This window comes from Aquarana catesbeiana, linkage group LG02 (genome assembly GCF_042186555.1).
Source record: "Aquarana catesbeiana isolate 2022-GZ linkage group LG02, ASM4218655v1, whole genome shotgun sequence".
In the NCBI taxonomy this organism is placed as follows: Eukaryota; Metazoa; Chordata; class Amphibia; order Anura; family Ranidae; genus Aquarana; species Aquarana catesbeiana.
The window spans coordinates 195449308-195471320 of NC_133325.1; the positions used below are offsets into that span (position 1 = coordinate 195449308).

At 45.0% G+C, this 22013-nt stretch overlaps 1 protein-coding gene across 3 annotated transcripts in view; it reads right to left on the reverse strand.

Moving 5' to 3' along the window:
* LRRC63 (leucine rich repeat containing 63) overlaps window positions 1-22013 on the reverse strand; it is a 71352-nt gene that overhangs the window by 43769 nt on the left and 5570 nt on the right. The window contains exons 2-3 of one of the 3 annotated variants that reach the window (XM_073614143.1): window positions 2278-2488; window positions 2006-2128 (exon numbers count right to left, since the gene is read on the reverse strand). The exons of 1 other annotated variant lie outside the window; for it this stretch is intronic. In XM_073614143.1, the coding sequence (XP_073470244.1) occupies window positions 2006-2128; window positions 2278-2332 (178 nt within the window). In that variant the 5' untranslated portion in view covers window positions 2333-2488. The remainder of the gene's footprint in view (window positions 1-2005; window positions 2129-2277; window positions 2489-22013) is intronic. One more of the 3 variants, XM_073614144.1, reaches the window with a different exon arrangement.

The window sequence follows — 22013 nt, forward strand, 5'->3', positions numbered from 1 at the left end:
TGGAAGATTATCACAAACAGGTCCACCTGTGTACCAACTTTATGAGATGCATTCCTTAACCACTTCAGCTTCGGAAGGATTTACCCCCTTCCTGACAGGGCCATTTTTTGCGACACGACACTGCGTCGCCTTAACTGACAATTGCATGGTCGTGCGACAATGTACGCAAACAAAATTTATGTCCTTTTTTTCCCACAAATAGAGCTTTCTTTTGGTGGTATTTGATCACCTCTGCGGTTTTTATTTTTTGCGCTATAAACAGAAAAAGCGTCAATTTTGAAAAAACACAATATTTTTTACTTTTTGTTATAATAAATATCACAAATTAAAAAAAATAAATAAAAATTTCTTCCTCAGTTTAGGCTGATATATATTCTTCTACATATTTTTGGTAAAAAAAAAAAAAAAATCGCAATAAGCAATATATTGATTGGTTTGTACAAAAGTTATAGGGTCTACAAAATAGGGGAGAGATTTATGGCATTTTTATAATTATTTTCTTTTATTTACTAGTAATGGTGGCGATCTGCGATCAGTCCCATCCCCCTTACAGTTAGAACACGCTGAGGGAACACACTTAACCCCTTGATTGCCCCCTAGTGTTTAACCCTTTCCCTGCCAGTGACATTTATACTGTAATCAGTGGCTATTTTTAGCTCTGATCGCTGTATAAATGTCAATGGTCCCAAAATAGTGTCAAAAGTGTCCGATCTGTCCGCTGCAATGTCGCAGTCCCGATAAAAATCACAGATCGCCACCATTACTAATAAAAAAAAAATAATAATAAAAATGCCATAAATCTATCCCCTATTTTGTAGACGCTATAACTTTTGCACAAACCAATCAATATACACCTATTGCAATTTTTTTTACCAAAAATATGTAGAAGAATACATATCGGCCTAAACCGAGGAAGAAATTTGTTATATATGTGTATGTATGTATGTATATATGTTTTGGGGATATTTTTTATAGCAGAAAGTAAAAAAAACTGTTTTCTTTTCAAAATTGTCGGTCTTTTTTTGTTTATAGCGCAAAAAATAAACACTGCAGAAGTGATCAAATACCAGCAAAAGAAAACTCTATTTGTGGGAAAAACAGACGCAAATTTAGTTTGGGTACAGTGTCGCACAACCACGCAATTGTCAGTTAAATCGACGCAATGCCAAATTGTAAAAAGTTCTCTGGTCAGGAAGAGGGTAAAATTTTCCTGACCAGAGAGTTAAAAAGAAACCTGTACTGAAAGGAATATGCAAGCTGCTGCTTCTGACCTCTCCTTCTTAAAATGCTAGTCAAGGTCCCAGAAGAAAGCAAATAAGTATTAATTTTAGGACCTATTCACCCCATATGCATTGGTCTGCACTTAGCAGCACTACCCAACACAGCCCCAAAGCATATACAGGGAAATTTGCTTTCTGCTTTGTTTTAGCTCCCACCAATATGGAGCTCAGTATTGCAAAACATTTCATCAATACCACATTTTGTAATACTTCAATAAAGTTATGAAAAAAAAGAAAAAGGTACACAGTGGGGTTTATTTTCTAAAGGCAAATCCACTTTACACTACAAGTGCACTTGGAAGTGCAGTGGCTGCAGATCTAAAAAACAGAATTGTTGCTTGTACATGATTGGATGATAAAATCAGCAGTGCTTCCCCCGATTTCAGATCTTCCCCTCAGATTTACAGCGACTGCACTTCCAGAGTGGATTTGCCTTTAGTAAATCAACCCCAGTGTGATGCCTTATAAACAACACATCACACTGCCCCTTCACAGCGCACACCGGCAGGTGCGTGTTATACAATGAATAACGTGTGCCCACTGTGAATGGGATCTTTACTCTGACTGCACGTGCAGCGTGTTTATTCTGCGTCAGTGATTCACAAAGTATAGAAACCTCAAATAGCCAGGCAACAAGTATTTTCAAAAATAGCAGCAGCAGCCTACATATTACTTTTAGCACAGGTTTCCTTCAATACCATTATATGTTATTGCCATTTGCATACCTTTTTCCTTCTTATATGGCTTGTTTCCTTTTAGCACAGGTACTATTTTAGGGGGAAGAGGTCTACGCAACAGCTTAGGTGGTTCCAACATACTTTTCAGTGGCAGACATGGCAGCTCCATCACTGAAAAATGAAAAACACCACATACAGTATGTGAACAACAGGATTAAATCAAATCTAAATGATTTATACCTTAGCAATTATGTTTACTTAAAACTGAACTCCAGTATAAGCAAATATTGTCTACATACAGGAGTCATGTAAATTCTTACTTGAATCTTGGGATGACGTGTGTATTTCTTCCAGATTTGTGCAGTAATCCAGCATGAAACGTTGCTTTCTGTATTAAGACCTTTCACTGCTGTTCTTTCTTTGTGCAGGGTGGCTGGTCTTGTAGCAACCCTTCTCTTGTAGTATCCCACAGGCAGCCTGTAGTGGGTGGAGTCTGCTGGGTCCCTCCTACAGCTCTGCTCCCTGTATAGGCTATGTACAGCACAATGATGATGTTACTAACTTTTTACAATGCAATGTCTGTGTTTGCACAAAGCAGGTTAACATCATTTGTGGCTATTGAGAAATATATTTAAATGGATGTTTTTTGTACCCTGAGTTCAGTTTGAGTTAGCCTTTTTTTATTAACGTTTGTCAGATAAGACTTGTCTGCATTGTCCTATAGCTATATCCCACAGAAACAATGCTTTAGAATAAATGTTTGTTTACTAAGACGCAATGGAGCCAGTGCTAATTCAAAATATGGTGGACTTGGTAATACCTTATATTCAGCTATAACTAATGGATCATATGTAGAATACAAAAGTAGGAAATAAGCAAATCTACTGCAAGAATTAGATTATGTACAGCAGTGATTAGCAATGTAATCAGTATTAAAAATGTACTAGTTAAATACTTGCTCCAGGATAGCTAGAACATTAAATATTAGCCAATACAGCAAGATATCCTCTCACAAAACTTTACCACTTTCCTACTGGGCACTTTTATCCCCCTTCCTGCCAAGGCCAATTTTTAGCTTTCAGCCCTGCCGCACTTTGAATGGCAATTATGCAGTCATGCAACACTGTACCCAAACTAAATTTTGTTTTTGTTTATACACAAATAGAGCTTTCTTTTGGTGGTATTTAATCACCACTGGGTTTTTTTTTATTCTTTGCTAAACAAAACGAAAAACATTTAAAAAAAAAAAGTTTTCTTAATTTCTGTTAAAAAATTTTGCAAACAGGTAATTTTTCACCTTTACTGATGTACGCAGATGAGGCTGCACTGATGGTCACTTATGAGGTGGCACTGATGATAAGGCAATGATGAGGCTGCACTGATATGTGGCACTAATGTGCACTAATAGGTGGCACTGATAGGCAGCACTTAAGGGAACTGACAGGCGGCACTGATTGGCAGCACTGATGGCCACTGTGTCATAGGGACACAGCTCACCAACGATTGCCACGCACCCACGAGGGTGCGTATGCGGGGCAAGAATGGGAGGATGTCATATGATGTCCTCCCAGAACTAGAGCAGATTTTGGGCCTATTATAAATATATAATTTTCGCTTATTAGTTTGATTTTGGGTCTATTATAAATATATATTTTTAGCTTATTCGTTTTTAAACTCCTGAGCCCCCTCTCTGACTTATTCATGTGAGCCTGAGCTATTGATCTCTGTAAACCACAGGCATTTTACAACAAAGAAACTAAGGAGACAAAAATAGTGAAAAGAGGCTGAGAACTCCACGTGCTATTTAAATGGAATACTGCATAATAATTACATACAATATTCCACAATTACATTGTTATTATTTACATTTGACAAATTTATGCTGAATGAATAGGGGTACTATGTACCCCATTCTCTTTCACATGGAGGGGGGATCTGGGGGCACAAATAAAGAGGGCTTCCAGATTCTGAAAGGTCATCCTCCGCACCCCCACAACTCCCAGACCAGAGTTGTGGGGAAGAGGCCTTTGTCCTCATCAACATGGGGACAAGGTGCTTTGCCAGGGCATAGTACCTCCCTAATGTTGAGGGCATATGGCCTGGCATGATTTGGGAGGAGGGGAGGGGTAGATGGTTTAAAACCCATACCAGACCTGAAGGGCCTGGTATGGATTGTGGGGGGACCTCCACTCAGTTTTTTTTTATGTTTACTGACAGCTAGGAATCCCCCATCTAGCAGCAGACACTTTCTGTTAGGACGCCAGTGGGTGCTGACTTCTTACCAACCTATGACTCATCCTTGCTGTCAAGCATGGATGAATGACTGGTTGTTGGGATGTCAGCTCCTTAACAACTAAATTGCAAAAGGGGGTGCCCCGGGGATTTTTTGAGCAAAGGGTAGTAACCAGAAAAGGGAGTAACATGAGTATAAAAATATACAAAATGTATTAAATACAAAGCAAGAATAGAATTGGTACACAAGGTATATCAACCTAAAAACTAATTAGTCAGACTGAATAATTACATAACAGCTAGATTCTGAGACACACAGTTGATCTCATGATGAGAGGCCAAACGATGTGCGTGTACACTGGAGTATCAACATGTTTCGGAATATAGGTATGAATAATTAATTCCTTCTTCAGAGGAGGGGTGGTTTGAGACAAGCTGTTTTGTCTGGTAATAAAACAGCAAAAATATCAAAAAAGTATAGGAATAAACAAATATGCAAGTGTAAGAACACAGTAGGTAATAGCATGGCATATAGAGATGGCAGGTAATAAAAAAAACCCCGTATTTCCAGGAACCTTCCAGGACAGCTACTTGAGAGATGATCGGCTCCGCCCTCTACAGGAAACACAAATCAGAATTTAAAAGGCCCCTCCCTTTCCTCTGACCCTCAGTTGTTTAGAAGATCAAGTAACCTCCACCAAAGGTGCACTCGGCAGAGGAAAAAAATAGAAAACATAAAACACACCACCATCAGGAAAACATGGTTGACCAGTGAAAAAATAGAATAGGGTGGGAATATAGACGCTGTCCTGGAAGGTTCCTGGAAATACCGTTACCGGTAAGTCTAACGGGGGTTTTCCCCCCTCACCTTCCAGGACAGCTACTTGAGAGGATAAGCAAGATTTTATACCTTAGGGAGGGACGACAGCCTGAAGCACTTTCCTACCAAAGGAAAGGTCCTGGCTGGAAAGCATCTGAACTCTATAATGCTTGACAAATGCATGAGAGGAGGACCAGACGGCAGCTTTAGAGATATCTTCCCATGAAGCTCCCGCTCTTTCTGCCCATGATGTGGCCATGGATCTCATTGAATGGGCCCTAATTCTAGAAGGAGGGGTGCGACCTGACTCTTTATATGCCTCACAGATAGCTCCCCTAATCCACCTAGCAATAGAACTTTTAGATGCTTTGGACCCCTTCTTGGGGCCACTGAATAAAACTAAAAGTTGGGAGAAACTCCTAAACTCACTGGTCTTTTCTAGATAAAGTAGAAGACACCTCTTAATGTCTAAAAGACCAAACCTTTCCTCTTCCGCATTTTTGGGAGAGGTGCAGAAACTAGGGAGGACTACCTCCTGGGACCTATGAAAGTTGGAAGAAACTTTGGGTAAATAGAGTGGATCGGGTTTAATCACCACCCTGTCCTCTAAAATCCTCAGGAAGGGATCTTTACAGGAAAGAGACTCTAGATCAGAAATCCTTCGCCCTGACGCAATAGCCAAAAGGGAAGACAATTTCAAAGAAATAATTTTCAGGGAAGCCTCATGCAAAGGCTCAAAAGGAGCCCTTGTTAGTGCATTTAATACCAACGACAGATCCCAGGGAGGAACATGTTTGAGGATCCTGAGAGTATACCTAGATCTGACTAAAAGGAACCTCCTGACTAAGGGATCTACCGCTAGTCTTCTCTCTGAAAATAAAGATAGGGCAGCAACCTGAACCCTAAGGGTGTTGACAGAGAGCCCCTTTTTCACTCCCTCCTGCAGAAAATCTAAAATGCAGGGAGTGGAAAAAGAATCTAAACCAGATTTCCTTTGCCAGGAAATAAAAGTTTTCCAAACTTTCCCATAGATTCTTCTTGTGACCAATTTACGGCTGTCCAGGACAGTAGGAATAACCCTCTCTGAACATCCATTTAACTGTAGAATGCGCCGCTCAGCCTCCAGGCCGTCAAATGGAAGGTCTGAGGGTTTGGATGCAATACCGGTCCCTGATGGAGTAGATCCTTTCGAACTGGAAGGGGCCAGGGAGGATACACAGATAGGGCCTTCAGAGAGGAGAACCAACTCCTCCTGGGCCACCAGGGGGCAATCAGAACGACTTCTGCTCTGTCCTGAATAATTTTCCGAACCACTAAGGGCAAAAAGGGAAGAGGAGGGAAGGCATAGGCCAGGCTGAAGTCCCAAGGGAAGGACAGTGCATCCGTCCCCAAGGACTCTGTTTCTCTCTACAGAGAGAAGAACGCCGGTAGTTTCTAGTTGAGACTGGAAGCAAAAAGATCCACTGTGGGGAGACCCCATCTTAGCACCACCTCCTGGAACGTGCCTTGATGTAGTTCCCAACCGCTGGAACTGATGCTCACTCTGCTCAGAAAGTCCGCCAGCATATTTTCTGACCCCTTGATGTGAACTGCCCTTACTGAAGAGACATAGATCTCTGCCCAGGACAGAATCTGCTGCGTTAATGACAGAAGTGATTCCGAGCGAGTGCCCCCTTGCTTGTTCAAGTACGCCACTGTTGTGGCATTGTCTGAAAATATTAAAAGGTCCTTTGAATAGACCCTCTCTCCCAGAGACATAAGTGCTTTCCTCACAGCCAGAAGTTCTCTGAAATTCGAGGAGCGACCTGCTTCCTCTGGCAACCAGGCTCCTTGAGCCTGCCAACCCTGTGAGTGAGCACCCCAACCCCACAGACTGGCGTCTGTGGTAATCTTGATTGGGCAATGTTGTGCCCAATCCTTCCCCCTCTGCAGATGTTCTCGCTGCTCCCACCAGGCGAGATCTAGAAAATTCCCTTCTGGTAGTTTTACCAGCTGATCCAGAGAATTTTTCCTGCGATCCCAATTGAGCAAAAGAAAAGCCTTAAGGGGTCGGGAATGCAATTGAGCCCAAGGCACCCCTGGAATGGCTGCAGTCATTAGGCCCAGCAACTATATGATTCGCCAAAGGGAGGTCTGAGGGAGCAGTTTGAAGGTCTGCACAGAGAGAAGAATTTTCACAATTTTCTCTTCGGGAAGAAAAATCTTTAGGGCAACAGAGTCTATTAGATAACCCAGAAAAAGTATTCTCTGTGAGGGTACTAGGCAAGACTTCTGTTGGTTGACCTTCCACCCTAATTTTTGAAAGGTCCGCAAAACCAACTGTAGGTCTGGAATAAGGGACTCCTTGCCCTGAGAAAAATTTGAAAAAATCGCCTAGATATGGGACGATTGATACACCTTGAATTCGAAAACAGGCCATGACTTCAGCCATGATTTTTGTGAAAATCCTCGGTGCTGCCGAGAGACCAAAAGAAAGGGCATTGAACTGCCAATGAGACGGCTCGTTTCCCACAAGCACTGCAAACCTGAGGAACCTTCAGTGGCTCTGGCAGATTGGTACATGAAGATAAGTGTCCTGAAGGTCCAGGGTCACCATGAAGACCTCTGGTAACAACAGATTTCTTACTGAATAAATGTTCTCCATACAGAAACGTCTGTAAACTATGTATTGGTTCAGGACACTTAAATTTATGACCATACGAAAGCCGCCGGAAGCTTTCTTGACCAGAAAGACGTGAGAATAAAATCCCCGGAATTTCTGATCTTTTGGGACAGGAGAAATAACTCCCTCTGTTTCCCACACAGAGATCAAATTTAACATGGCTTGCCGTCTCTCTTGGTCCCTCGGCAGGTGGGTAAGAAAAAACCTCTGGGGGGAGGAGAATTTTGAACTCCAATCTGTAACCCTTTACCAGAGTTTGAAGGATGAAGGAATTGGTGGAAATCTCTGCCCATTCCTTGATGAAATGGCACAATCTTCCCCCTACCCCTAACCTGGCGTCACTGGGTATTCTTGGAAGGGGCTGAAGGAGCAAAGGGAGTTCCTCCTTTGAGTTTGTCTTTGTTAAAGGACCGTTTCTTTTTAGCCTGTTGCCTGTTGGCTTTAAAATTAGCCTTGTTTTGGAAGCCACGAAAAGGCCTCTTATTCTGGGGCTTATTCCTTTGGGAAGAAGGGAATCGTCTACCTTTCTCAGAGGAACGAGATAAGACTTCTTCTAAGGAAGAACCAAACAACAGTTTGCCTTGGAAAGGAATGCCACAGAGCTTATTTTTGGAGATAAGGTCACCTTCCCAAGATTTAAACCAGATAGCTCGCCTAGCTGAATTAATGAGAGCAGAAGCCCTAGCTGCGGATTTCACTGAATCTGCTGCTGCATCAGCTAAGAAGGCGACTGACTTGGCAATGAGTGGGAGGGATTCTCTAATCTCTTCTCTGGGGGTGTCAGATGCCAGAAGATCATCTAGACGCTGAACCCATACGTTTAGATTTCTAGCCACACAGGTAAATGCTACCGCTGGGCCTAAAGAAAAAGCTGAACCAGGCCCTATGCAGCAATGAGTCAGCCTTCCTATCCATTTGATCCTTAAGGACCCCAGAATCCTCAAAAGAAAGATCTGATCTTTTGGACACCTGCGACATTAGGGCATCTAATCTAGGACACTTAAAGAAAACCTCCTCAAAGACAGGCTGAAAAGGAAATCTTCTTTTGTGTCCTCTGGATTGGAACAACCTTTTTTCAGGTTCTTTCCATTCAGATAGAATCATGTCTCTAAGAGACTGATGTACCGGAAAGGTTCTAGATTTCCGTCCCTGAAGGCCCCTATGCATTTTATCCTGTACAGATTGAGCATGCTGTGGCATCTCAATCTGCTCTGAGGTATAAATTGCTTTTAATAGTTCATCAATATCCTCAACTGGAAAGAGATACTTGGATGAGCTACCTGTATCTTCCTCTGATGCAGACTTTTCATCAGATGAAGAGACTGAATTCTCACCCTCCTCCAGATCAAAGGTATTGCGTGAACTAATAGTCTCAGATACTAATAAGGGATGGGACTTGGCAGAGGTTGAAGGATCTTGAGCTATGGGTCTAGAAGAGGGAGGGCCTAAACTAGTAACCCTGTCATTCAGTGACCGAAAAGAATCCACTACCTCCTTCATAGAAGTCATTAACTCCTTAAAGGAGGAAGACTCTGAACTAGCTCTGGGTGGGATACAATCCTCACAAAATAGTTTTTTCTAACTATCAGAGCTCTACAGTTCCCACATTTCTTCTTCACCGGTTTGGCCTAGAAGAGAGCAGAAACAAGGGCCATGAATAAAAAGGATCCATACAAAAGAAGTCCCTTGCTGTAGCTATCCACAGACCAGGGCTTACCTTGGGGGCAGTATGGGACCCAGATGCTGCCGCTGGTTCAATACGAGCGGACGTTCCATCCTCAGACCTGTCCTCAGGCTCCATGAAGCAAGCGGAGAACGGTTGAGAAGACTGCTGCTGTACCGCAAAAACTGCACCTAGAATGGCGTTTTCAGCAGGCCATTCCCCTGCAGTATGTCCTCAGTGTCTCCACACCATGCTCCTTATAAAAACTCGGCGTCCGGAAGTGCGTCATGTGACTTCCGGTTCCGGCGCCATCTTGTTGCATCACCGGAAGTCCTCCTGACGCCATCTTGGTACACCGGAATGAAGCAATTAGGAGGACACAGTTCCACACAGCAGCGCTGGGGAAAGGAAGGGAGTTGCCACCATTTTACAAAGGCAAGTAACCCTTAGAAATAGGAAAGCCTTCTGGTACAGACCATCATCCAGGACTTGGCCACAACTAGTCCTGGATGAAACCAGAGAAGGGGGGTCCACCAACCACAGTTACCAGACCATAAGTAAAGAACAAACGTGTCGGTGCTCCTGGAGGGACTGGAAACACAATACAACTGAGGGTCAGAGGAAAGGGAGGGGCCTTTTAAATTCTATCTGATTTGTTTCCTGTAGAGGGAGGAGCTGATCATCTCTCAAGTAGTTGTCCTGGAAGGTGAGGGGGGAAACAGGTAATACTCACAGTATAACTAACTTTTGTGGTTTAACCACTTCCCGCCCGGCCTATAGCAGATTGATGGCCGGGAAGTGGTTCTGTTATCCTGACTGGGTGTCATATGACATCCAGCAGGATAACATGCTGGCGATCGCGAGTGCGGCGTGTCAGTCTGACACCCTGCATCTCCCATCATGATAAGAAGCCTCTTTAAGAGTCTTTTTACCACGTGATCAGCTGTGACCAATCACAGCTGATCACAGCATGAACCAGGAAGTGCCGGTAAACAGCATTCCTCGGTTCACGCTGACAGGGAGAGCCGATCGGAGCCTCTCCCTGTCAGAGGGGGGGTCTGTGCTGATAATCAGCACATTGATTATCAGCACAGCCCCCTCAGATGTGTAAAAAAACACTACCAATCAGTGCCCAGCATTCCCCCAATAAGAAACCCTTCAAGTGCCCACCACAGTGCCAATCAGAGCCCACCACAGTGCCAATCAGTGCCCAGCAGTAACACATCAGTACCTCATCATCAGTGCTGCCCATCAGTGCCACCTGTCAGTGCCAATCAGTGCCACCTGTCAGTGCCAATCAGTACCACCTATCAGTGCCAATCAGTACCGCCTATCAGTGCCAATCAGTGCCGCCTATCAGTGGCAATCAGTGCCGCCTGTCAGTGCCCATCACAGCCGCCTGTCAGTGCCCATCACAGCCGCCTGTCAGTGCCCATCACAGCCGCCTGTCAGTGCCCATCACAGCCGCCTGTCAGTGCCCATCACAGCCGCCTGTCAGTGCCCATCAGTGCCGCCTGTCAGTGCCCATCAGTGCCGCCTGTCAGTGCCCATCAATGCCGCCTGTCAGTGCCCATCAGTGCCGCCTGTCAGTGCCCATCAGTGCCGCCTGTCAGTGCCCATCAGTGCCGCCTGTCAGTGCCCATCAGTGCCGCCTGTCAGTGCCCATCAGTGCCGCCTGTCAGTGCTGCATATCAGTGCCGCCTATTGGTGCCCATCAGTGCCACCTTATCACTGCCAACTCATCAGTGCCCATTAGTGCTGCCTCATCAGTGCCGCCTCATCAGTGCCTGTCAGTGAAGGGAAAAACAAAATTATATGACAAAAACTAAGAAAAACTTTTTTTTTTTCCAAAATTTTGGTCTTTTTTAGTTTGTTTATCAAAAAATACAGTGTGACAGCGCTGAAAGCTGAAAATTGTCCTGGGCAGGAAGGGGCAAAAGTGCCTGGTATTGAAGTGGTTAAAGTACACATCAGTCTTCACACAGAGGAGGGGCGCCCATCTCTAATCGGCTCCATCGCACAGTGCAATGCTCTAGATTAGGGGTCTCAAAGTACCGGACCGCGGGCCATTTACAACCTGCCGCCCGCAGGCAGGGCCAATCCTAGGTGGGTGGCAGCGGCTGGGACCTTTCTCTCTCCGTATCCTCTCCCCCGCATGCTGCTGCAGCCCAGCGCGCACAACACAGGAGAGCAGAGCGGAGGGAAGATCCGTCCATCGCCCCCCCCCCCCACCTAGTTCTATCGAGAAGTGCCCACTATTGAATAGTGCCCGAGACGAACACATGCGTCGTACGTAATACCACAACTGCTGATTTTACAATCAGCTGTTGTGTCCGCAAGACGGCACCTGCGCACAATAGCCAACTGAAGACATTTTTCAGTCAGATTGTGCCAAGGCACGTTCATGTAGGTGAAGGGCGGAATTTAACATGAAGGGGGCGGATGGTTTCATTGATGGCCAGTGCTGATCTAACATAAAGGGGGTGGATGTTTTCAAGGATGGCCACTGCTGCAAAGATGGGGCAGAATTTTAAACGTTTAGCTAGCTAAATAGGCCCTCCAGGAAGAATAACAGACAAAGATTTGTTTAGCAGATTTGTTTGGGCATTGTTAAAAATTCCGCCCCCATCTTTGCAGCACTGGCCATCATTGAAAACATCCGCGCCCTTCATGTTAATTTCCACCCCTCACCTACATGAACACTCCTCGGCAGCGCGAGTCACAAGCTGACTGAAAAATGTCATCAATCGGCTATTGTGCTATTGTGCGCAGGCACCGTCTCGCTGTTGTGCTATTACGTACGGCGAATGCGCCGTTCCTCCTGGGTACTATTCGATAGCAGGCACTTCTTGACAGAACACCGGCCCCAGATCCAGGGTCTTGCTACCACCTCAGGGCGGAAGATTGTGGCGTTCTCAGGATGCCCTGCTACTAGGCATGTGATGAAGTCAGGACCTGACAGGAGGAGAGGACTCGGGAGGGAAAAGATCAGGCCGCCAGCTGACTGCCAGGAGGAGAGGAAATATCTTAAAAATGGACAAATTTGTGGGAAAAAAAAGGCGTTTTAATTTTTTTCCCCACATTTTCCTAAAACTTCTGGAAAAAAAATGAACAGTTCAAAAGACTCACTATGCCTCATAGATTATACGTTGGGGTGTCTGCTTTCCAAAATGGGGTCATTTTGTGGGCGTTTCCATTGTCCTGGGGCTCCAGGGCCTTCAAAACTGTAATAGGTGGTTGAGAAATGAGATGTGTAATTTATGCTTGTAGAACGCCTGAAGGTGCTACTTCCCTGGCGGGCCTCTGTATGTGGCCAGGCAATGTAAAAGTCTCACACATGTGGTATCGCCATACTCAGGAGGAGTAGCAGAATGTATTTTGGTGTGTCATTTTTGCTATGTACATGCTATGTGTTGGAAATATCTTAAAAATGGACAACTTTGTGGAAAAAAAATGATTTTTCATTTTTTTTCCACATTTTCCAAAAACTTCTGGAAAAAAATGAATAGTTAAAAAGACTCATTATGCCTCATAGATTATACGTTGGGGTGTCTGCTTTGCAAAATGTGGTCATTTTGTGGGTATTTGTAGTTTCCTGGCTTGTAAGGCCTCATGCCTATGGAGGGATCGGATGAAAACGGACAGCATGTCCGTTTTCGTCAGATCTCACCCGATCCGATAGTGACGGATCCGGACGTAGGGCCATCCATCTGCTTTTAGGGTCGGACGGGGTCGGATGTCAGCGGACATGTCTACGCTGACATCCGTCGCTCCATAGGCTAACATGGAGGGGCCGTTCAGGTCCGCCGTCAAAACTGACAGGCGGACCTGAACGGTCCGCCGTCAAAACTGACAGGCGGACCTGAACGGTCCGCCGTCAAAACTGACAGGCGGACCTGAACGGTCCGATCGTATGAAAGGGACCTTAGTGTTTCAATAAATGAGATCAGTACATCAGGTGTGATCAGGTGTGATCAATTTTCAATGATTTGCACCATAGCGTGTAGACTCTATAACTTTCAGAAAAACCAAATAATATACACTAATTAGGGTTATTTTTACCAAAGATATGTAGTCGCATACATTTTGGCCAAAATTTATGAAGAAATATTACTAATTTGCAAAATTTTATGACAGAAACAAAGAAAATGGCATTTTTTCACCAAATTTTTAGTCTTTTTTTATTTATAGCACAAAAAATAAAAAACCCACTAGTGATCAAATACCACCAAAAGAAAGCTCTATTTGTGTGAAAAAAAGGATGCAAATTTCATTTGGGTACAGTGTTGCATGACTGAGTAATTGTCATTCAAAGTGTGAGAGCGCTGAAAGCTGAAAATTGGTCTGGGCAGGAAGGGGGTGAAAGTGCCCTGTAGGCAAGTGGTTAAACAACTCCAATTTGTCTTTAACCCCTTTAATTTGGTTATCAAGCGTTCTCATCCTTAATGAGTACCGGAGAGCCCATAACAGTGATGCATAGGGATAGCCTGGATGGATGGGCGAGAAAGAGAGAAGGGGGGGGGGGGGAAGGGTTGGGGGCATAAAGAGAGAAGGGGGGGGGAGATGGGAAGACGGAGGAAAAGCGGTAAGGAGAGGATGGGGGCCAATGTGGGAGTATTCCCCTGTCGCCCATTAGCGAAGCTTGTTACTGTTCCCAATCACATAGATAAGTAGGTGGGATGGCAGTATATCTACAGGAATAGGTTATACTGCCAACCCACCCACTTATCTATGTGATTGGGAACAGTAACAAGCTTTGCTTATGGGCGACAGGGGAATTCTCCCACATTGGCCCCTATCCTCCCCTTTCTCCTTACCGTTTTTCCTCTGTCTTCCCATCCCCCCCCCCTTTCCCCCCCTTCTCTCTTTTTGCCCCCAACCTTTTCTCCCCCTGCTGCACGGGCCACCTGACCTGTTGGGAGCAGGAGGCTTGCATCATGATACCTCTTATGGTGACGCACCCCCATACATGCATCTGCATGACATAGCGATGCATTTATACACCTTATATTACTATATATCCTTTTGGGTTTATTATGCCATGTTTTATACATAGACACATTTTTTGTGCCAGATCCGTCTCTAAAATTTGGGTTAATCCTCGTAGGTCCCGGTATCCTTTGTCGGGAGGGATGCTTCATGTTCCACAAACGCCACACAACATACTCTAACCGATTTGGCACGACTAACCGTGTATTAGCGGCACTGTGGGGGTGCATACTCAGCCCCCCAGCCATAATCTAGAGCAGGGGTCTCTAACTCAAATTACGTGAGGGCCACAGGACAAAATTTCACATCCAATGGGGGCCGCATGCAAACTGTCCTTTCCCCCAGCATTGGTGTCAACGGATGCACTATTAACCCCCAGCACTGGTGTCAGCAGACGCAATATTAACCCTGAGCACTGGTGTCAGCAGACGCACTATTAACCTCCAGCACTGGTGTCAGCGGACGCAGTATTAACCCCCAGCATTGGTGTCAGCGAACACACTGTTGACCCCCAGCATTGGTGTCAGCGGATGCACTGTTAACCCCCAGCACTGGTGTCAGCGGACACAATAGTAACCCCCAGCACTGGTGTCAGCGGACACAATATTAACCCCCAGCCTTGGTGTCAGCGGACGCACTTTTAACACCCAGCATTACCCCCTACACTTCACAAATACCCCCTCTCCCCCCACTGTCCACTTCACAAAAATCCCCCTGACACTCCACTTCACAAATATGCCCCCTTACACTCCACAAATACCATCCCCCACACATACACTCCACAAATACCCCCTCTTCACAAATTTCAACCCCAGTCATGCAACTAAGGACTTTGCTCAGCCTCTGTGTGATGGCTTTTTCCATCCGGAAAAACATTTCTGCAGCCCCTCACATGTGAGACCCCTGTGTCCTAAAGTAGCAGGGCAACAGATCAGTCCAAGCGGTAGGCAAAAGCATAGTCCATAAAACAGGCCAGGGTCAGATAACGTGCAAGCAGTCCAAGTGGTGGGCAGAAGCGTAGTTGGTAAAACAGGGCATGGTCAGTTCACATGTAAGCAGTCCAAACGGTTTGCAGAGGCATAGTCAAAAAACAGGCCAGGGTCAGTTCACGTAGAAGGCAGTGGCATGGTTATTTGAGGAAGCATGGGAAATGGTGAGCACAGATGATGAAAATGGGGAAATGGTTAAGAATATGGGCTAATATTTTAGGGATGTGTGATATAGTCTGAAGCATTCACCAATGCAAAGGCCGGGTTCAAGGGGACACTGGTAGCTGGTATCTCTTCGAAATCCTTTACTGCTGCATACTCGACATCTTTTTTGGCGTCTTCGGCCTGCTTCAGATGGTGGAATGTGGTCCGGGAAGTGGCGTTCATAAAGTCGGCTAACAGCATCAGAGCGAAGGTTTTCTGGGGGGGGGTCTTTGATGGTAGATGAGAGACGTAACTTCTTCAATGAATTTTAGGAAGTGGGCAGGGCTTTCGGTGGATTTGGTGTAAATTATGTAGGCATTATAAATGGCCAAATGAATTAAATATAGTGTTACTTTCTTGTACCAGAAACGGGACCTCCTTATTGCTAAAAAGGGCTGAAGCATTTGGTCATGTACAGATTGTAATCTTGTACACATTTTGGCTTTACAATGGGACCTTGTCTTCTCTGAACTTCAACTGTAGTGTCGTCATGGATAGTGGACATCATGTACACATTCCTGGTATCCTTCCACCTCAAGGCCAGCACTTCGTTGCATCTCAAAGTTGCTCTTTCTCCCCTGCGCAATTTCTTATTTACTATGGCTTGTGGGAAGCCCTTCCTATTCTTTCTGGAGGTTCCACAGGCCAGGGTTTGTGCGAGGTATAGGTGTTTGAAAAGGAGCAGGCTTGTATAGGAGTTATCCAGGTATATGTGGTAACCTTTCTTCAGCAGTGGGTAGGCCAGGTCCCATACAATTTTACCAGTTGTGCCCATGTAGGCCGGGCACTCAGGGGCAGGAGTTGGGAATCTCTTCCTTTGTATATGCGGAATGCATACAGATATCCCGTGACTCTCTCGCAAAGCTTATAAAATTTCACTCCGTATTTGGCCCTTTTGCTAGGAATGTATTGTTTTATTCCTAGCCGGCCTGAAAAAGGTACCAGGGACTCATCTACACATATATGCTTATCGGGGACATAGAGTTCTGCAAATCGTTGGGAAAAGAATTTAATGAGTGGGCGAATTTTATATAATTTATCATAATTTGGATGATTTCGGAGAGGGCACTGGGTGTTGTCACTGAAATAAAGAAAGCGCATTATCATCTCGTATCGGGACCTGGACATTACAGAAGAATAAATGGGCATGTGGTGAATGGGGTAGGTGGACCAATAGGCATGTCCTTAATTTTTTTTTGTAAGCCCCATGTTTATGGTGAGGCCCATAAACATTTTGAACTCCTCCAGAGTCAAATCCTTCCACTCGAATGGACGGGCGTATGAAGATTGGGGGTTGTTGGCAATATGCTGCTGGGCATATAAATTGGTCTGGTCCACACTAAAGAAATGACACTTTGCTACAAAGTAAAGTAGTGAGTGTACAGCTTGTATAACAGTGTAAATTTGCTGACCCCTCAAAATAACTCAACACACAGCCATTAATGTAATTTCTTCAGTGTTGTCACATGAAAAGTTATAATAAAATATTTACAAAAATGTGAGGAATGTTTTGAGATACTGTATGTGTTCATTAGATTTTATTTAGGCTTCAAGGAACAGGATGTGGTCACAGTGCGGTAGGCGTTTGTATGCACTTGAGAGAAAAAGTGGGTGAGGAATATGGTCTGTATCAAACCTATGTCATATCATTAACAGCATTATAGGACAGACAGACAGATGTACGTATATACAGAGTGACAAGTTGGGGGTTTATAGCTCATTGGTAGTGCAAAATAGTCAGTTTACTCCGCCAGACGTACGTTTCAGGGCTTCTCCTGGCCACTTTTATTTAACCACTTCCTTACCCACCCATAGACATATGACGCCCGCAAATGTCCCATCCTGGACGGGCGTCATATGACGTCCTCGGCTTCCCGGCGGCACTGGGGGCGTGCGCCCGCCGCGTCACCGAGGAGCCCATGCGAGTGCCCGATGGCCGCAATGACTGCTGGGCACTCGCGATCGCTCGTTACAGAGCAGGACCGTGGATCTGTGTGTGTAAACACACAGATTAACGTCCTGTCAGGGGAGGAGACAGATCGTGTGTTCCTTGTATATAGGGACACCGATCGGTCTCCTCCCCAAGTCAGTCCCCTCCCCCCACAGTTAGAATCACTTCCTAGGTAACACATTTAACCCCTTGATCGCCCCTAGTGTTAACATTTGTACAGTAATCAGTGCATTTTTATAGCACTGATCACTGTGTAAATGTAAATTGTCCCAAAAAAATGTCAAAAGTGTGCGATCTGTCCGCTGCAATGTCAAAGTCACAATAAAAATCGCAGATCTCCACCATTACTAGTAAAAAAAAATAATAATAAAAATGCCATAAATCTATCCCCTATTTTGTAGGAGCTATAACTTTTGCGCAAACCAATCAATATATGCTTATTGCAATTTTTTTACCAAAAATATGTAGAAAAATACATATCGGCCTAAACTGAGAATTTTTTTTTTTTAAATGGGAAATTTATAATAGCAAAAAGTAAAATATATCGTTTTTTTTCAACCTTTTTTTTTCTTTTGTTTATAGCACAAAAAATAAGAACCGCAGAGGTGATCAAATACCACCAAAAGAAAGCTCTATTTGTGGGGAAGAAAATTATACAAATTTCATATGGGTACAGTGTTGCATGACCGCGCAATTCTCTTTCAAAATGTTACAGCGATGAAAACTGAAAATTGGCCTGGGCAGAAAGGGGGCGAAAATGCCCAGTATTGAAGTGGTTAAAGAAAGCAGAAGCTTACAAATGAATATCTTCCCATGCAGGGGTTCTCACCATCAATACGACAAAAAAACAATATTTAGCCTCATGGCTCTCTTCGCAGCTTTACAGCTCAAACCTCATGCCCGTCCTGTCACCACAGGCAAAGAGGACAGAAAGCCGCGGGGATTTCAAACCCCTGGACCGGTACAGCGGCGATGCGATCTGTCAGTGCGGGGGGTCGCCAGACTCCAGGTTAGCGGGACCGGGTGCAATGGGAAGGGGGTCCAGTGTAACTTCACCTTACAGATTTTCTGTAAAGGTGAACTTACACTTTAATGGTGGGCCTAGTCATGATAGGTATGATTTAACGGCTTCAGGACCGCCCACCCACATTGTACTACGAATGGGCAGCTCCTACAGGCACAGCAGCATATCTGTATGTCGCTCTGTGCTTCCAGGTACAGAGGCACTTGCGTGACCCCCCCTTTCAATGACTCCTGCTGTGATTGGACACAGCAGGATTTTGTCAGCAGGTACCGGCCAGTGAATCATGCCTGAGACCAGCTGATCAGCTGTGTCCAATCACCGCCCAGAGCCCGTGTTGGCAAACAACACAGGGCTCTGTACAGGGAGAACGATCTCCTTGTTTCTTCTCCCTGCAAAGCAGGGAGAAAGAACAAATAGATTTTTAGTAAAAAAGCAGTACATAATACACACATTAACACTTGTTAGGCACACACTTAAACCCGTGATTACTCCGGGATGTTAACCCCTTCCCAGCCAGTGTCATTAGTACAGTGACAGTGTATAGTATTATCACTGATCACTATATTAGTGTCACTGGTGATGTCAGTTCCCACCCAGCATCAGTTAGTGTCAGATTGCCCACATACTATCACAATCCCACTATAAGTTGCTGATCACCTCCATTACAAGTATAAAAAATAAAAATAAAATCAAGTATATATCCCATTCTATGCATTAAGATAAAAAGCCCCCCCCCCCCCATACTTATCTGAGGTCCCTCTCTGTCCAGCGATGTTCATGAGTGTCTCAGCCCTCCGATTCTCCCTCCCTCGATTCTCCCTCCTGATTGGCTGAGACACAGCAGTGGCGCCACTGCTGTCATTTAAAGTCAGCTAGCCAATCAGGAGAGGTTGGGGCTCCGTGTCTGAATGGACACAGGGAGCTGTGACTCGGCTCCGGTGCCCCATAGCAAGCTGCTTGCTGTGGGGGCACTGAACAAAAGGGAGGGGAGAGGATCACAGAAGAGGGACCCGAGAAGAGGAGAATCTGGGCTGCTCTGTGCAAATCCACTGCAAAAGAGCAGGTAAGTATGATATGTTTGTTATTTTCATAGGAAAAAAATTAGACTTTACAATCACTTTAAGCTGAAATAAAAAAAAATCTGCCTAAAATACCTTCTTTAACTACTTCAATACCAGGCACTTACACCCCCTTCCTTCCCAGGCCAATTTTCAGCTTTCAGCGCTGTCGCACTTTGAATGACAATTGCGCGGTCATCCATCACTGTACCCAAACATATTTTTTTATCATTTTATTCCCACAAATAGAGCTTTCTTTTGGTGGTATTTGATCACTGCTGGGGTTTTAATTTTTTGAGCAACAAATAAAAAAAGACGAAAAATTTTGGTGACCCCCTGACATTATTATTATTATTATACGAGATTTATATAGCGCCAACAGTTTACGCAGTGCTTTACAATGTATAAGGGGGACAACACAATTACAGTACAGTTCAATACAAAAGGTACAGGAGGGCCCTGCTCGTAGAGCTTACATTCTAAAGGGAGGGGGTGGTGGTACAAAAGGTAATAGCTGCAAAGAATGATTTGATGGGGGTGGCTCAGGGACAGTTATGTGGGTGTGGGATAGGCTTCCCTGAATAAATGAGTTTTCAGGGATCTCCTAAAGGTGGACAGGGTAGGGGCTGATCGGACATACTGGGGCAGGGAATTCCAGAGGATGGGAGAGGCTCTGGAGAAGTCCTGAAGGCGAGCATGGGAGGAGGTAACAAGGGAGCTGGAGAGCAGGAGGTCCTGGGAGGAGCAGAGGGGGCGATTTGGGCGATATCTGCAGATGAGGTTGGTGATGTAGATGGGGGCGATGTTGTGAATGGCCTTGTATGTTATGGTTAGCATTTGGCATGTCATTTTTGGGGGGGGGGGGGGGGGCGGAAACCCTTTTTTTAGAGGGTTCCAGCTCCCACTTCCTCCCAGAGGACTGCGGCGCCAGAAGGAAGTTCACCTCTCCCCCTCCCTCTCGGCAATCATCTGGGACACGTCACAGGTCCCAGATGATTGTCCGGCCAGTCACAGCGCAGCTTGCGCATGCGCAGTGCGTGCCCGGCTGTGAAGTGACATTGACAATGTCAACGCCACAGAGAGGAGGGGGAGACGAGCGGGATTTCATTCCCCCGCATCGCTGGACCCTGGGATAGATGAGTGTCCGATTATTAACCACTTCCGGACCGCCGATGTACGTCCAAACTTTGAAGGGGAATATCGTTGTTATGGCAGCAGCTAGCTGCCATAACCCCGGCATCCCCATTTTCGTGCGGTGGCCGGCTTTCTGATAAAAGTGGTCCCTGCCGCAAGATCACTTTTATCGGTGGCGGCCCCCCCCCCTCCCGCCGCGATCCCGTGCCCTCCACCGCTTACTGGAGCCTTCGGTAGCGGCGGAGGCGATCGCGTCCTACTCCGTGCTGTGCCTGGAGAGGAGTGAGGCTAAGATGGCGCCTACTCGTCTCCATGACACTGCTGGGCGGAAGCGACGTCACTTCCGCCCACGCCTCTTAAAGGCATATTTTTTTTTTTTATTGCATTTTAGTGTAAATATGAGATCTGAGGTCTTTTTGACCCCAGATCTCATATTTAAGAGGTCCTGTCATGCTTTTGTCTATTACAAGGGATGTTTACATTCCTTGTTATAGGAATAAAAGTGACACAATTTTTTTTTTTTTAAACACTGTAAAAATAAATAAACTGACTTGACTTCAAGTCGACTTCAGGCGACTTGCATTGACTTCTATACAGAAGTCGTTTTGCAAGTCGCCGCTGAAGTCGTGTGCATGTCGCCTCGGTGAGGCGACCTGCAAGTCGTGCCACCCCTGTGTGCACCGGCACTTAGGGTTATATTTAGAAACATATAGAGATTGAATTACTAAAGGCAAATAAATAGACTATGCACTTTGCAAGGGCATTTGCTCCAGAGCTTATTAAATAAGGGGAAGTTCTGCTGAATTCCATCATCCAATCGTGTGCAAGCAAAAATGCTGTTTTTTTGCTGTGATTGGGAATTCTGGAGCAAATGCCCTTGCAGAGTACAACTGAACGTGCACATTTCACAGTCTATTTGCCTTTAGTAAATCAACCCAATAGTCAGTAATTCCAAAAAAGAGATACGTTTATAAATTATACATATAAAAAGAAAATTAACAACCAAATGTGTATAATCACTCTGACCCTGACACCAAGGCAACCTTGGCAGAAGACTAGGGCCCGGCGAGTGTCCAGGGGGTAGGCTTTTTTTTAATAGCCAAAAATGAAAAACGCCTGTAAACTAAACACGAGTTACTGTGTTTAGCTGCGTTTGAAATGCCTCTAAACACAGCTTCTGAACGCATTTTTTTGGGTTCCATAAAAAGCCTCTAAACAAAACTGCCTAGAAACAACTATAAACAACCCTGTGTACATGTACTGATAAGATAACATAGAGGAGAGTTCAGGAGCAGTTGAAAGAAATGCCCAACTGCTCCTAAACGTAGCA